Genomic DNA, 16,199 nt, shown 5'->3' with positions numbered 1-16,199 from the left:
CACAGAGGGCATTATTATGTGGAGGGAACGGGACGGGTCATAATTATTATATGTTGGGGCACAAGATGGGGCATTATTACTATATGTGAAGGCACAGAGTGTTTTGCCTTTCAGAAGTATAGTGTATATTATGAGGAATTTCTGGGGTGGTACATTTTTTAGGGGCCACAATACATTACGGTATTTTACTCAGAGGGTGCACTGCACAGCAAGTTATATTCAGGGTGTGCAGTGTGTGGTAGTATTAGATTTAGAGGGCACAGTGTGTGTTAGTATTATATTCAGTGGGTACAGTGTGTGATAGTATTATATTTAGAGGGTGCAGTGTGTGATAGTATTATATTTAGAGGGTGCAGTGTGTGATAGTATTATATTTAGAGGGTGCAGTGTGTGATAGTATTATATTCAGAGGGTGCAGTGTTTGGTAGTATTAAATTTAGAGGGCACAGTGCGTGGTAGTATTATATTCAGAGAGTGCAGTGTGTGGTAGTATTATATTCAGAGGGTGCAGTGTGTGATAGTATTATATTCAGAGGGTACAGTGTATGGCGGTATTATTTTCAGAGGGTACAGTGTGTTGTATATTCAGGGGGTACAGTGTGTCGGAATTATATTCAGAGGGTGTGTGCCAGTATTATATTCAAAGAATACAGTGTTTGGCAGTATTATAATAATTATTGTTTTCATATAGAGGATCAGAATGCGCTGACATAGTGAGGAGACGTCTGGGCATCAAGTTCTGCAGAGAGAAGATTTAGCTGGAACAAATCCTGGCGGTATGTACCAGCTGAATTAGATAAGGAAAGACTATAGAGAAGACGTCCCCTGTAATCACTGATATCATTGTGTATTCTCCTCACTATAGAGAAGACGTCACCTGTAATCACTGATCTCTATAGTGAGGAGAATACACAATGATATCAGTGATTACAGGTGACGTCTTCTCTATAGTGAGAATACACAATGATATCAGTGATTACAGGTGACGTCTTCTCTATAGTGAGGAGAATACACAATGATAAGACATCACCTGTAGTCACTGATATCATTGTGTATTCTCCTCACTATAGAGGAGACGTCACCTGTAATCACTGATATCATTGTGTATTCTCCTCACTATAGAGAAGAGGTCATCTGTAATCACTGATATCATTCTGTATTCTCCTCACTATGTCCCATTAGAGCTGGCGTTACTTGTAAGTTCTGCAGTTATGATGGGTGAAACAACAACTCCCAGCATCCCCTCACCACTGCTTAGGTCATACTGAGAGCTGTAGTTTTAAATGGTAAAAATTTCTTTAGCACTTTCCCATTCTGTGGCAATTGGTATATTTGATTATTATTCTGACATATGAGCACGGCCAAAAAGTCTTAAACAAGGTTAGGACTGTATGATACATTTAATAATATTGTAAGTTCTGTAATCTTTTTTTCTGTCCGCCAACACAAAATACTCTAATAGTGCCCCTCCCGAGACTCGACTCTGGATCCGCCCCTGCCCCCAATGTGTGTATGTATGTGTGTGTCATCTCTTGATTCATCTCCTGTCCGTGACTCATGGACAAGCCTGATGCTGCTGCAGGAATGGTTAGTCTATCAGTAGGTATGGGGACCCATAGTTGTGGGATTTTTAGGGTTAGTTTTCTTGGTTAACGATTCAAAATTTTTTAAACAACCATATTATAAAAAAAAAGGTCTTTCATGTTTATTAGTGATGGCCTGCATTGCCCATATTCGAATTTGCGATATTTTGCAAATATATAGACGAATATTCGTCCTATATTTGCAAATTTTGTGTATTCGTTATATTTGCATATTCGCGTATTCGAGGAAGAAAACAGTGAGGGGGTAGGCAACTTTACTATTGGTTGCTAGGGATGTTGTTGATAACCTCTGACAAGTGAATCTGCATTATTCTAATTGGCCCACAAGTGAAAAGAAGGAATATGCGAATAAGTGAATATTCATAAGTTCGAATATATAGAGAATATATTCGCAATATTCGTGAATTCGTGAATATTCGTGCCCAACACTAATGTTTATCAGTAACAACATATAAAAGGTTTTTGGATCCAACCTTGTCAAGGCATAATACAGGTTTCAGGTGCAATACAGGAATTGAACAAACTATCAGCTGGACAATGGACAAAATAATGTTGATGCCTTTTGTGATGGGTTATACTGTACTTGGAAAGTAAGCGCTGGTTGTCACAGAAGAGAAGACTTCTACTGTGGGATAGGTGTTCATTGTAACTAATCAACTCTCACCTCTAAGGCCATGTTCACACGAGGGAATTTCCGTGCAGAATTCCCAAAGGGGATTCCGCAGCAGCAGAGTCCTACTGATTTCAATGGGATTCTGCTGCACTGTGCACATAGCAGAATATCCGCACTGGAAACATCTGGTGCGGAAATTCCACATTTGGAAATGCATTGCTGTCTATAAGACGACATATTCCCGAGTGGTCCTAGACTTGCAATTTCACACAATTTCTGAGCGGTTCTAGAGCCCAACGGATTGTTCAAATGTGCAGAAAGTCTGACCGTGTTTTCAACACATTTTATGCAGTGTGAACATACCCTAAGGCTATGTTCACACAGTGGGGGACATGTTCAAAGACTACTGTCATTTATTTTACAGCGATATCAATAACATAATATTTTTTCTTCTCCCATTTTTATATGTCCCTTGTGCTACTTAGAAAATCTGTTAGAGTTCATTTTTGCACCACTTTTGTTTTTGCACCAAAATCGTCCGAGCTAGGCAACAAATTGTACATTTCAGAAAATTACTTTGGGAACAAGCTAATCTCCCATAATATTCCATAAATGCACTATTAGTGCCGACAAGTGACAACTGTGTCTGAAACATGTCTGAAGGCAAAGACATGAGGGAAATAGATCTAGATATCTGTATTGATGACAGTACCTAAAGGGTTAATAGCGGACATTAGCAGCTGTGATCTGCCATTAATAGCAGACATCTGTCTACTAATTGAGGACCTGCAGTCTATAAATTGTGCGCAGCTCCAGCGCTCTCTCCATTGGCTGTAAACCCGCCACTATATACATGTACGTCACTGTTTGCGCCAATTGCCAGGGCACAGCAACTTACAGGTATGTTTCGTGTCCTCTATGGGTCAAATGTGAATGCAGGTGACTATGTAGTCAGGTAGTGCAACCTGGCCTGCAATTTTATTTTAATGTGTTGTTGCTTTTAAAATATTAGTATTTTAATTTATTTTTTTTGGCGCCCAAATCGTTCAAGTCAGAGCATAAAAAATTTTATCAATAATATTATTTTTATTATTACTATTTACCAAACAAACAAAATAACACTTTTTTTTAATAAAAGAAATAAATAAAAATAAACATTTTTAAATGGCCACGGTCAGATATAAAAGCTTTTTATATGTTGTACATCCTGGCAAAACAATAGTTTTTCTAACAAACTTCTTTAACCCCTTAAGGACCAGGTCAATTTTCACTGTAGGACCAGAGCGTTTTTTGCACATCTGACCACTGTCACTTTAAGAATTAATATCTCTAAAACGCTTCTACTGAATATTCTGATTCTGAGTGTTTTTTCGAGACATATTCTACTTTATTTTGGTGGTAAATTTTCGTCGTTACTTGCATCCTTTTTTGGTGAAAAATCGCAAAATGTCATGAAAATTTTAAAAATTTTGCATTTTTCTAACTTTGAAGTTCTCTATTTGTAAGGAAAATGGATATTGCAAATTCATTTTATTTTTATTCACAAATACAATTTCTACTTTATGTTGGCATCATAAAATGGACATATTTTTACTTTTTGAAAAAATTAGAGGGCTTCAAAGTAGAGCAGCAATTTTCAAAAATGTCATGAAAATTGCAAAATCTGAAGGGACAGAGGTTACAGAACTACAACTCCCAGCATGCCTGGGCAGTCTAGGAATGCTGAGAGTTGTAGTTTGGCAACATCTGGAGGGCTACAGTTTGCGCATCACTGTAACAGTGGTCCCCAAACTGTGACCCTCCAGATGTTGCAAAACTACAACTCCAAGCATGCCCAGACAGCCTTTGGCTGTCTGGGCATGCTGGGAGTTGCAGTTTGGCCTTCCTAGTGGTTGCCACAGTAAAGATCACTTTACTTTCACTTTCAATTCCCCCACTGTAATTTCCCTACCTGACCCAGGATCCAGCAGTCTGCAGCGACGATCAGCTGTTCACAGGCATCTTCTCATGCCGGTACCGACCTCCAACTTTTCCCCATGTTCCCCGCGACATCCAGGGGTGGGCAGAACGGCTGGTTACCATGGCAACCCACTGTCTTGCTCTGCCATTTGTCAGAATCAGTTCTGACCAATGGCAGGGGATAGGAGAAGATCGCATCACTGCGACCTCACTCTTACCCTGCAAGATATTCTGGGCTGTTACTGACAGGTCAGATCATCCCTATTTTCAGGGTGATCGGGTCACCGGAGACCAGATCATCACAATTTTCCGGATGATCGGGTCACCAGAGACCCGATCAGCCCGTAATAGCAGAAAATCGCTTGTCTGAATTGACATGCGAATTTCTGCGATCACCGACATGGGGGGACCCTCAGGACCCCCCTCGGTGTTTGCCTCGGACGCCTGCTGAACGATTTCAGCAGGCGTCCGGCGGGAGGAAAAAATTCCCACGGACGTACTCATACGTACCTGATCCTTAAGGGGTTAACAAATTTTCACATTTTATAAAAAAATAAAAAAAAACTGCCTGTGAAAATCCCATGCGCTTTTACGACCGGACCTCAAACCGTGGTTGACCACAGTTTTAGGTCCGGGGGAAAAGCGCATAAGGCGCAAAAATGAGCCGACTGGACCGAATGTTTCACTCCGGCCGGCTCATTGAAATGAATGACACACGGGAGCGCATACGAAGGCATACGGGAGCGCGAGGTTTTAGCTCCCCCCTGCCGTATGCGCTCCCGTATGGGAGAAAACGTAGTATGAACCCAGCCTAACAAAGTTTTAGCCTCCAGCTGTTGCAAACATACAACTCCAAGCATGCCTGGACAGTCAAAGGATGCCCAAGAATGCAGGGAGTTGCAGTTTTGCAAAAGCTGTAGGCAGACAGCTAAAGGCAACACTGCTGTAAAAAAGTTATCCAAACACTGTACCTCAAACTATTCCAAAACTACAAGTCCCAGCATTACAGGACTGGCAAAGGTTGAAACACATGATTGACATAGGAAGATGTAAGTTATACACTAACCATATTCGGGGACATTTATCATCGTTGCTTTGGTAAGTGAGTTCTGTAGGCATTTTTTTGCTTTAGTTTTGCTTATGTATGACACATTTATTATACTATCACGGGGGGTTGATAAATTTGGCTCACATAAGCAAAAAACAATAAATGACTTCAAAACAACACTTTGCAGCTTTGAAAAAATGTGCAATATATATACATGCGTGTATTTATTACATTTTTACCACTTTTTTCCCCCTAAATGTACTTACTCTGGCTGAGAATAAAAATAGGGGGAACCCTATGCTTTTTTTTTTTAACATAATAATAATAAAAAACAACAAAAAAACTATATATATATATATATATATATATATATATATATACGCATAGGGTCCCCCCCAATTTTTATTCTCAGCCAAATACCAACCAAGCAGCAACAGCCTAACGTTACCAGGGTGGGCGAGTTTTCCACTGGCCCTCCCCAGCCTAAATAATGCCAGCCTGTTACAGTCTAGGTCCAGGAGCGCCATTGTTGATGCTCTGGGCCTGTTGGTACCGGCTCTTCCTGGCACCCCTGTGGCGTTGGGTACCAGCTTAGTAATGGACTCTATCTATTAGACAGCTTCCACTACTAAGCCTGTCAAGTAAAAAAAAAAAAAAAAAAACACAACACGTTTAAAAAAAATGTTATAACAAAAAAAACACTCCCCAATAAGCCCTCATTAATCATTTTATTAACATTAAACACAGAAAAAACGCTGGTCATCGACGTAGTCCATCGAATCCGAAGGAGTCCACAGGATACACGGAACTGAAATGAGAAGAAAAAAACACGAAAAATAGGTTAATACATTTATTGACACCCGCTCGCACATCTCCCGTGCCGCACAACTACAACTCCCAGCATGCCCTTAAAGTAAGGACATGCTGGGAGTTGTAGTTGTGCTGTGCGGGATATGTGTTGGTGAGTGACAAGCTTGTTTATGTGCTTGCTTATGCGACTTTTTGTGCGACTTTTGTAACCAAAAAAAGAGCTCTAAATGCCTTGATAATTGTACCCAATTGTCTTTGGTGGCAGAGTACAGGCAATCTCCAATCATCATTGTGTGTGTGTGTATTCAGCATAAAACCCAGAGAGGAAAGGGATACAGAACAGGGCTGCCAGGCTCGCTCCCTAGCCCAATGAGTCAGCAGAGTGAGGAAGAAAGTCATGCACAGTATGGGCAAGAGAAAGCCCCCCCCCCCCCCCCTTTTAAGTAGATGGAAAAAACAGTGAGCAGCTATAATATGCTATTTTTGTGGGGGAAATGTCAGTGAAAGAGACATAAAAATAACATGTACATCAGGATTAGGTTCCGAGTAACATATAACAGTTTATTTGTTTTTTGTTTTTTTTTCCGGATCTGACAAGAATGCTTTAAAGGGGTACTCCCATGGAATTTTTTTTTTAAATCAACTGGTGCCAGAAAGTTAAACAGATTTGTAAATTACTTCTATTTTTAAAGTATTTTAAAGCATTCCTATAGTTTTAGCCGGCAGTAGGATACAGGTAAAACTAAAAGCGCTTTCCTGTTGCCTGAGACTAAGGTTATGTTCACACTTTGGAATTTCCAGATTCTGCTGCAGCAGAGTCCCATTGAATTCAACGGCAGAATTTCATTGCCAGATGTTTCTGGCGCAGAAATTCCATTTTCCATCTCTACAGAAAGTATGACCCTGTCTATGAGATGACCCATTCCTGTGAGGTCCTAGCGACAGCATACAATGACGGCGCTCGCAGACTGCAGAATGTCCGCATGTAAACTAAAACAAAAACTCACTGATGTTCCATCCTGAAAGTCCCATTCAAGTCTTTTGGACCTTCGAGAGGGAACATCAAGCAGTCCCTCTTATCACGTGAGTTTCATTGCTAGTCTTGGGCAACAAGACAGTGCTTTTAGTTTTACCTGTATCCTGCTGCCAGCTGTAACTATAGCAATGCTTTCATTTCATGGCTGTTTTAACCGCAGTTGTAAAATTAAATTTCCAGACAAAAACTTTTTTTTTGTGTGTGTATATATATATATATATATATATATATATAATATATGTGTATATCAACTGGCTCCGGAAAGTTAAACAGATTTGTAAATTACTTCTATTGAAAAATCTTAATCCTTCCAATAGTTATTGGCTTCTGAAGTTTTCTGTCTAACTGCTCAATGATGATGTCACATCCCGGGAGCTGTGCATGATGGGAAAATATCCCAATAGGAACTGCACAGCTCCCGGGATGCGAGTCATCAGAGAGCAGTTAGGCAGAAAACAACAACTCAAATTCAGAAGCTAATAACTATTGGAAGGATTAAGATTTTTTTAATCAAAGTAATTTACAAATATGTTAACTTTCCGGAGCCAGTTGATATATAAAAAAAAGTTTTGGCCTGGAATACCCCTTTAACCCCTTAAGGACCCAGCCATTTTACACCTTAGGACCCGGCCATTTTTTGCACATCTGACCACTGTCACTTTAAACATTAATAACTCTGGAATGCTTTTAATTATCATTCTGATTCCGAGATTGTTTTTTCGTGACATATTCTACTTTAACTTAGTGGTAAAATTTTTTGGTAACTTGCATCCTTTCTTGGTGAAAAATCCCAAAATTTGATGAAAAATTTGAAAATTTTGCATTTTTCTAACTTTGAAGCTCTCTGCTTGTAATGAAAATGGATATTCCAAATATTATTTTATTTTATTCACATATACAATATGTCTACTTTATATTTGCATCATAAAATTGACGAGTTTTTACTTTTGGAAGACACCAGAGGGCTTCAAAGTTCAGCAGCAATTTTCCAATTTTTCACAAAATTTCCAAAATCACAATTTTTCAGGGACCAGTTCAGGTTTGAAGTGGATTTGAAGGGTCTTCATCTTAGAAATACCCCACAAATTACCCCATTATAAAAACTGCACCCCCCAAAATATTCAAAATGACATTCAGACAGCATTTTAACCCTTTAGGTGTTTCACAGGAATAGCAGCAAAGTGAAGGAGAAAATTCACAATTTCCATTTTTTCCACTCGCATGTTCTTGTAGACCCAATTTTTTATTTTTTACAAGGGGTAAAAGGAGAAAATGTATACTTCTATTTGTAGTCCAATTTCTCTCGACTAAGCACATACCTCATATGTCTATGTAAAGTGTTCGGCGGGCGCAGTAGAGGGCTCAGAAGGGAAGGAGCGACAAGGGTATTTTGAAGCGTACGTTTTTCTGAAATGGTTTTTGGGGGGCATGTTGCATTTAGGAAGCCCCTATGGTGCCAGAACAGCAAAAAAAAAACACATGGCATACCATTTTGGAAACTAGACCCCTTGAGGAACGTAACAAGGAATAAAGTGAGCCTTAATACCCCACTGGTGTTTCACGACTTTTGCATATGTAAAACATTTTTAAAAAAATTTCAATAAAATGTGTGCTTCCCCCCAAATTTCACATTTTTGCAAGGGTTAATAGCAGAAAATAGCCCCCAAAATTTGTAACCCCATCTCTTCTGAGTATGGAGGTACCCCATAAGTTGACATGAAGTGCACTTTGGGCGAACTACAATGCTCAGAAGAGAAGGAGTCATATTTGGCTTTTTGAGAGCAAATTTTGCTCGTGGGCATGTCGCATTTAGGAAGCCCCTATGGTGCCAGGACAACAAAAAATACCCACATGCCATACCATTTTGGAAACTAGACCCCTTGAGGAACGTAACAAGGAATAAAGTGAGCCTTAATACCCCACAGGGGTTTCACGACTTTTGCATACGTAAAAAAAAAATAAAAAATTTTCACTAAAATGTGTGTTTCCCCCCCAAATTTCACATTTTTGCAAGGGTTAATAGCAGAAAATACCCCCCAAAATTTGTAACCCCATCTCTTCCGAGTATGAAGGTACCCCATAAGTTGACCTGAAGCGCACTACGGGCAAACTACAATGCTCAGAAGAGAAGGAGTCATATTTGGCTTTTTGAGAGCAAATTTTGCTCGGGGGGCATGTCGCATTTAGGAAGCCCCTATGGTGCCAGGACAGCAAAATAACACCCACATGGCATACCATTTTGGAAACTAGACCCCTTGAGGAACGTAACAAGGGGTACAGTGAGCATTTACCCCCCACTGGTGTCTGTCAGATCTTTGGAACAGTGGGCTGTACAAAATTTTTAATTTGCGCAGCCCACTGTTCCAAAGATCTGTCAGACACCAGTGGGGTGTAAATTCTCACTGCACCCCTCATTACATTCCTTGAGGGGTGTTGTTTCCAAAATGGGGTCACATGTTTTTTTTTTTTTTTTTTGCATTTGTCAAAACCGCTGTAACAATCAGCCACCCTTGTGCAAATCACCTCAAATGTACATGGTGCATTCTTCCTTCTGAGCCTTATTGTGCGCCCCCAGAGCACTTTGCGCCCACATATGGGGTATCTCCGTAGTCGGGAGAAGTTGCATTACAAATTGTGGGGGGCTTTTTTCCCTTTTACCTCTTGTCAAAATGAAAAGTATAGGACAACACCAGCATGTTAGTGTAAAAAATAAATTTTTTTACACTAACATGCTGGTGTAGACCACAATTTCACCTTTTCATAAGGGGTGAAAGGAGAAAAAGCCCCCCAAAATTTGTTAGGCAATTTCTGCCGAGTACGGCGATACTCCATATGTGACCCTAAACTGTTGCCTTGAAATACGACAGGGCTCCAAAGTGAGAGCGCCATGTGCATTTGAGGCCTGAATTAGGGATTTGCATTGGGGTGGACATAGGGGTATTCTACGCCAGTGATTCCCAAACAGGGTGCCTCCAGCTGTTGCAAAACTCCCAGCATGCTTGGACAGTCAACGGCTGTCCGGCAATACTGGGAGTTGTTGTTTTGCAACAGCTGGAGGCTCCATTTTGAAAACAGTGGCGTACCAGACGTTTTTCATTTTTATTGGGGAGGGGAGGGGGGCTGTTTAGGGGTATGTGTATATGTACTGTTTTTTACTTTTTATTTTATTTTGTGTTAGTGTAGTGTAGTGTTTTTAGGGTACAGTCACACGGGCGGGGGGGTTACAGCGATTTTCCCGCTGCGAGTTTGAGCTGCCGCGCAAAATTAGCTGCATCGCAAAATGCAGCCTGATACTCGCTGTAAGCCCCCTGCCCATGTGAATGTACCCTGTACATTCACAAGGGGGGGGACCTCCAGCTGTTGCAAAACTACAACTCCCAGCATGCACAGTCTATCAGTGCATGCTGGTAGTTATAGTTTTGCAACAGCTGGAGGCACACGGGTTGGGAAACACTGAGTTAGGAAACAGACAATGTTTCCCAACCAGTGTGCCTCCTGTTGTTGCAAAACCACAACTCCCAAACATTCTCAGGCATGCTGGGAGTAGTAGTTCGGCAACATCTTTAGAGCCAGATGTTGCCGAACTACAACTCCCAGCATGCTTGGAGTTGTAGTTTGCAACATCTGGAGGACTACAGTTTGCAGACCACTAATACAGTGGATCCCAATCTGTGCCCTTCCAGATGTTGCAAAACTACAACTCCCAGTATGCCAAAACTGTCCAGGCATGCTGGGAGTTGTAGTTCTGCAACATCTGAAGGGCCAGATGTTACAGAACTACAACTCCCAGCATGCCTGGACAGTAAGGGCATGCTGAGAATGTGTAGTTTTTCAACATCTGGAAGGGCACAGTGGTCTCCAAACTGTGGACCTCCAGATGTTGCAAAACTGCAACTCCCAGCATGCCCAGGCGCCAAGGGCTGTCTGGGCATGCTGGGAGTTGTAGTTTACAGGGTCCTATTACAGCAATGCATGTCGCTTTACGGCGACGTGCATTGCTGTAAAGGGCCCGACCGCGGCTGAAGATCTCGCCGCCATCTTCCTCGCCGGGATCCGGGTCTTCAGGGACTAGGTAAGTACCGGGGCCGGGCCCCAGCACTCCCCCCGTCCCCCGCCGCGTCCTCCGGTCTTCCTCCCGTCCTCTCCGGACTTTCATGGGCCGGGCAGGATGGGAGGAAGTAACCGCCCTCCCCCCCCTCCTGCGATTGGTCGGTTAACTAACCGACAGATCGCAGGGTATAGGAGGAGGTGGCCGGCTTGCCACCTCGCTCCTATACATTAGCATGGTCCTGGCTGTCTGTGACAGCCGGGATCATGCGAAATTACCGGGCGGTCGGGTCCCAGAGACCCGATCAGCCCGGTATCGCCGCAGATCGCAAGGGCGATTTCCCTTGCGATTTGCGGCGATCGCCGACATGGGGGGCATACATGGCCCCCCTCGGCGTTTGCCCTGGATCCCTGCTGAAGGATTTCAGCAGGGATCCGCTTCCGATCTCCGCCGGGTGAGCGGCGGAGACCAGGAAAAGACATGACGTATGCATACGTCATGGGTCCTTAAGATCCAGGGTGTGAAGACGTATGCATACATCATGGGTCCTGAAGAGGTTAAACTTTGGGGTGGGGATTTGTTAGTGATATACGCTGCATATTTTACTTTGTCACAAAATTTTGAGCAGTCCACAAATTGTGCAAATATTTGCTAACTTTTTTCAACTTCTTAAAGATGCACGCCACTTTTGTTGATTCTTTACTTTTAGACGTGATCTATATTATGTGCTGAACGTAGGACATTTACCACAAAAAAGTTGCATTCTTACACCACACAGGGGGCGGATTTATTTTTAAGCTTAAATCAAGGGATGTGTATGATGGGTGAGGCATCCAACTTATGGTAAATTACTGGAAAACCAGTTTATCGACAGCTCAAGCACTGGGAAAACCAGTTTTTTATTAGATCAAGCAGGTCCAAAAGACTGTGTTTGAGCATAGCCTAAGGGGGGTTTCACTCAGTGTTATTGGAAAAATGGCACAGCAGATTTGGATGCACTCTTTGTGGATTTAGCAGTAAGGAGAAGTTTAAGTTTTTTGTTAAAGAGAAGCTGACAGGCTTTTCACCCAAACTAAACCCAATACACTGGTACCGTGTGGATGAACAGCATTACAACAAGGGGTTACTTACATAAATTGGTGCAGTGGATTAATAGTTCTGCCTCTCAGTATCCTCATTTCTACAGCGCTGCTGGGGGCAATGGAGGTGGGGAGTCAACATGCTGGGCTCCCCTGCCTCCTCTATATGCAGCACATTTTTTTTCTGACCTCTAAAAGGCTAGGTTCACACTACGGTATTTCCAAATGGAATTCTGCTTTGACATGCACCAGAATTTCACTCGGAAATTCCGCTGCAGCAGAATCCCTTTGCTGGCAATGGCTGAAACTGCACCTCAGTTATTGCCATCTATTGGGACAGCAATGTCTGGGTGGTCCTAGCTGAACTCTGAATCTTCAACCGGATTTTTTTCTGGCTGGAAACTACATAGTAGGAACCCGCCCTGAGGCCATGTTCACACCTCAGAATTTCCGTTCTGGAGTCCCATCAAAGTCTGCTGCACTGTGCACATTGCGAAATTTCCATGTCAGATGTTTCCGGCACGGAAATTCCATTTGTTCATTCTTTGTGCGGAGTCCGCATGGAATGCATAGCCGTCTGATAGATGGCACATTCCTGTGCGATTCTAGCGGTGGCATATTATGCCAGCACCCTGCAGTGTGCAGAATGTCCATACGGAGAAACTCTGACGTTCCGTTGTGTGAACCTAGTCTAACCCTTTTATTTTATCATATATGGGGCTGTATGAGGGCACAGTTTTTTTTTTGTGCCGTGATCTGTAGTTTTTATTAATACTAATTTTGTTTTTATGGGACATTTTTATTTTTATGGAGTATGATATGACCAAACATCGGATGTCCGTATCGGGACCCTGACTCTTTCAGTGAGGAGCGTATGTTGTCTACCGGTAGACAGCATGCCCTATTCATTTCTATGGGAGTGCTGATGATGCCAGAGTGTACTCAGGTCTCTTCAGCGCTCCCATATAAATAAATGGTAGACATTCCAGACACAGGTGCAACTTTCCTGGCAAATTCCACTGCAGGGGTAATATCAGGGCTCGAGTCCTGCAGGAACGCACAGGAACGGCTTTCCTTTGCTTTTTCCAGAGGCGGAAAGCCGTCCCTGTTACACTAGTCCTACAGGACCGACCTCTGAATTATTCTTACCCTTCCTCCGTCTCCTCCCCCGACTCGGACTGCTAGATGCTGGAGAGGTAGGGCCTGTGATGATGTCACCATCACATGTTGGGGGCGGAGCTTAGCAATGCATGAGAGGGAAGATCGTGGTTAAAGGACCTGTGTGATGCTGTGGAGGAGGTGGGGCTGAGCTGGAGGAGACATGTCACATGTCACCCCAGTAAGGTAATTAAATGGAAGGAGATTTGTTACAGTGTGTCACCACAGTAGTAAGGAGGTTACATCAGGAGGAGGTTCGTTACAGTGTGTCACCCCAGTAGTAAGGATATAGTAAGGAGGAGCTTTGTTACAGTGTGTCACCCCAGTAAGGTAATTACATGGAAGGAAATTTGTTACAGTGTGTCACCCCAGTAGTAAGATGATTACATGAGGAGGAGGTTTGTTACAGTGTGTCACACCAGTAGTAAGGTGATTACATGAGGAGGTTTTACAGTGTTTCACACCAGTAGTAAGGTGATTATATGAGGAGGAGGTTTGTTACAGTGTGTCACCCCTTTAGTACGGTAATTAAGTGAGGAGGAGGTTTGTTACAGTGTGTCGCCTCAGTAGCAAGGAGATTACATGAGGAGGAGGTTTATTACAGTGTGTCACCCCAGTAGTAAGGTGATTACATGAGGAGGGGGTTTGTTACAGTGTATCACCCCAGTAGCAAGGAGATTTCATGAGGAGTAGGTTTGTTACAGTGTTTCACTCTTAAACTCCATAGGCTGCTGTATGCCTGTGGCCTGTAAGAATCCTGGAACCGTGCAGGATGTCAAGTTTTAGCTTGGACATCTTTGTTTGTTTGTTTTTTGCGCAAACTGGGGGGGGGGGGGGTGTATTAGAAATCTTAAGTGAGTTCCCACACTTTTTTTCCAGGACTTAACCCCTGGGTAAAACCATCCCAAGTGCAGCTTTAAGGACATTAGCTTTGCTAATGTCCCTAAAGCTCTACTTGGGATGTTTTACCCCAGGAGTGGAATTTGCCAGGAAAGTTGCAGCTAGGTCTGGATGTGAAATCTTGTGCTTAGAGGCCAGCTGCCACTAAAGGTGGGGCACCAAGGGTGGTGTAGGGAAATGCCTTATCACTTCGTGGCCCCAAGGCACTGTTATCCTATACACGGTCCGAGGTTGAAGACAGCTTCTCCTGGGCCAGACATGAAGATTAAAGGAACACACTGACGTCAGGTTACGGATAACTGTCTTTACTGAGCAGGGTGCAGATGGTATTACACACAGTCTAGTGCAGAGTGAAAGAATGTAGCGTAACCCTTAGGGAGCCCTGTCGCCTTGCTGGGACTTGTGGTGCTTTCACCCAATGAATTGATACTGACTTGAGAGACTTGAAGATTGATCCTGATAGCTAGGGTTCTGTCAAAGTCTTTTAGCTTCCTCCCTCAGGGTATGAACTTCCACCATATTGGTGATCCTTGCAGAATGACTGGATAAAATAGATTTGATCTGGGCCTTCCCTTAGAGCTCTCCACACACAACACACCTTAACCACACTGGTGCTCAGCAGAAACTGGGGTACCTCCTCCCCACTGCACCATATGGGCAAGAATTTAAGGGTTCCCATAGGTACCACTGTGGTGTCCCGGTAGCGCATCTTCTACGGTACCTTTGTATCTGTGGGTCCCCATGGCCAGAGTCCCTAGGACGTAGGGATCCCTGTGATGTAGCTTACCCCTTGTCGCCTCTATTCCAGCTCATAGATCAGTAATTTATTTAAGGTTAATGTAAATAGGGTAATATATATGTAAATAAATGGTTGATTACCGGTTCCATAGCGTTGCAGGACCTGCGGGTCACGTGACTAGGTAAACTCTATGGTATTCTGCTTAAGGACCTTTGGAGGCCCTGTGAAGTAAGCAATCCCATTACTCTCTGTAATGGTGAATGACAGATGTTCGGACCAATCGGATTCGCCCCGCCCCCTGCCCATATTGGGGGGCGGCGGCCATGTTCTCTCTCTCTCTCTTGTTCCTGTACTCCTGACGTGGACAGCAACTACCGCAGTGAGTTAGGCCCGGGATTATGATTGTATAATATTTTTGTGATTTGTATTTTGTCTGTATGGTTTTGTAATAAGCAATAAAACTATATAAAAAAAAAAAGGTACCATAACACATCTAAGTCACATACATAGAAATAATATAACAAAATAATTATAAAAATATATTAACTCTTGGTAAAGTGCTGAGACGTAATTAACACAGCAAGAAGTCTCTCAGTGGGCCCAACAACTGTGCTGCAGATCTGCCTGAAGCTGTCAGAAGCCACAGGACAGCCTTTGGTGCTGGGACACCACAAAGACATGGAAGCTGCAGCAGTGAGGTATTGCTTCTTCTCTGACTAAGGCCAAACTCCCTAACAGGTGGAGACAAGACTGCCTTTAGGCCTGACTGGCTGAAGGGTGGTGTGTGACATCTCACCAACATTACACAGTATTTGTGTGTGTGTGTGTGTGTGGTTTTATCATGTTTTTATTTTTTTTTTCGTGGTTGATTGTTGCAACTTTTTGCACATGCAGTAAAAAAGTTGCAATGTTTTTTTTTGCGCAACTCATTCAGGCTCATTCAAGAAAACCACAACTTTTTGCAGTGGTTGGTGATTCATCAACTGCAGCTTTTTTTTAAATTGTCGCAAAATTTTTGTGCAAACACTAGTGTCTAGTCTACACTTAGAAACTTGTCAACATCTAAGGTACTTTGCTATTGATGAACGTGCACCTCTTAAATAAACATGGGGGAAGTACAGAGGTAAAAAGTACTTGATTTACACATACCATGATAAATTCCCCTCAGTGTGTGTGTGTGTGTGTATATCTATCTAGATTTTTCT

The 16,199-nt window shown here is 42.7% G+C and overlaps 1 protein-coding gene across 5 annotated transcripts in view; it reads left to right on the top strand.

Annotated features, from left to right (window-relative positions):
• Positions 1–16,199, top strand: part of LOC130358754 (retinol dehydrogenase 7-like) — a 36,252-nt gene that overhangs the window by 12,308 nt on the left and 7,745 nt on the right. The window contains exon 1 of one of the 5 annotated variants that reach the window (XM_056562492.1): positions 13,461–13,541. The exons of 2 other annotated variants lie outside the window; for them this stretch is intronic. Coding sequence is in view for 1 of the 3 variants with exons in the window: in XM_056562497.1 (XP_056418472.1) it covers positions 13,519–13,541 (23 nt within the window). In the remaining 2 variants the exon portion in view is untranslated. Of the gene's footprint in view, positions 1–13,460; positions 13,542–15,355; positions 15,374–16,199 lie in introns of those variants that run through there. 2 more of the 5 variants (XM_056562497.1, XM_056562495.1) reach the window with 2 other exon arrangements.

Source organism: Hyla sarda, chromosome 2 (assembly GCF_029499605.1).
Source record: "Hyla sarda isolate aHylSar1 chromosome 2, aHylSar1.hap1, whole genome shotgun sequence".
Lineage (NCBI taxonomy): Eukaryota > Metazoa > Chordata > Amphibia > Anura > Hylidae > Hyla > Hyla sarda.
This window is presented reverse-complemented; position numbering and strand designations above follow the sequence as displayed.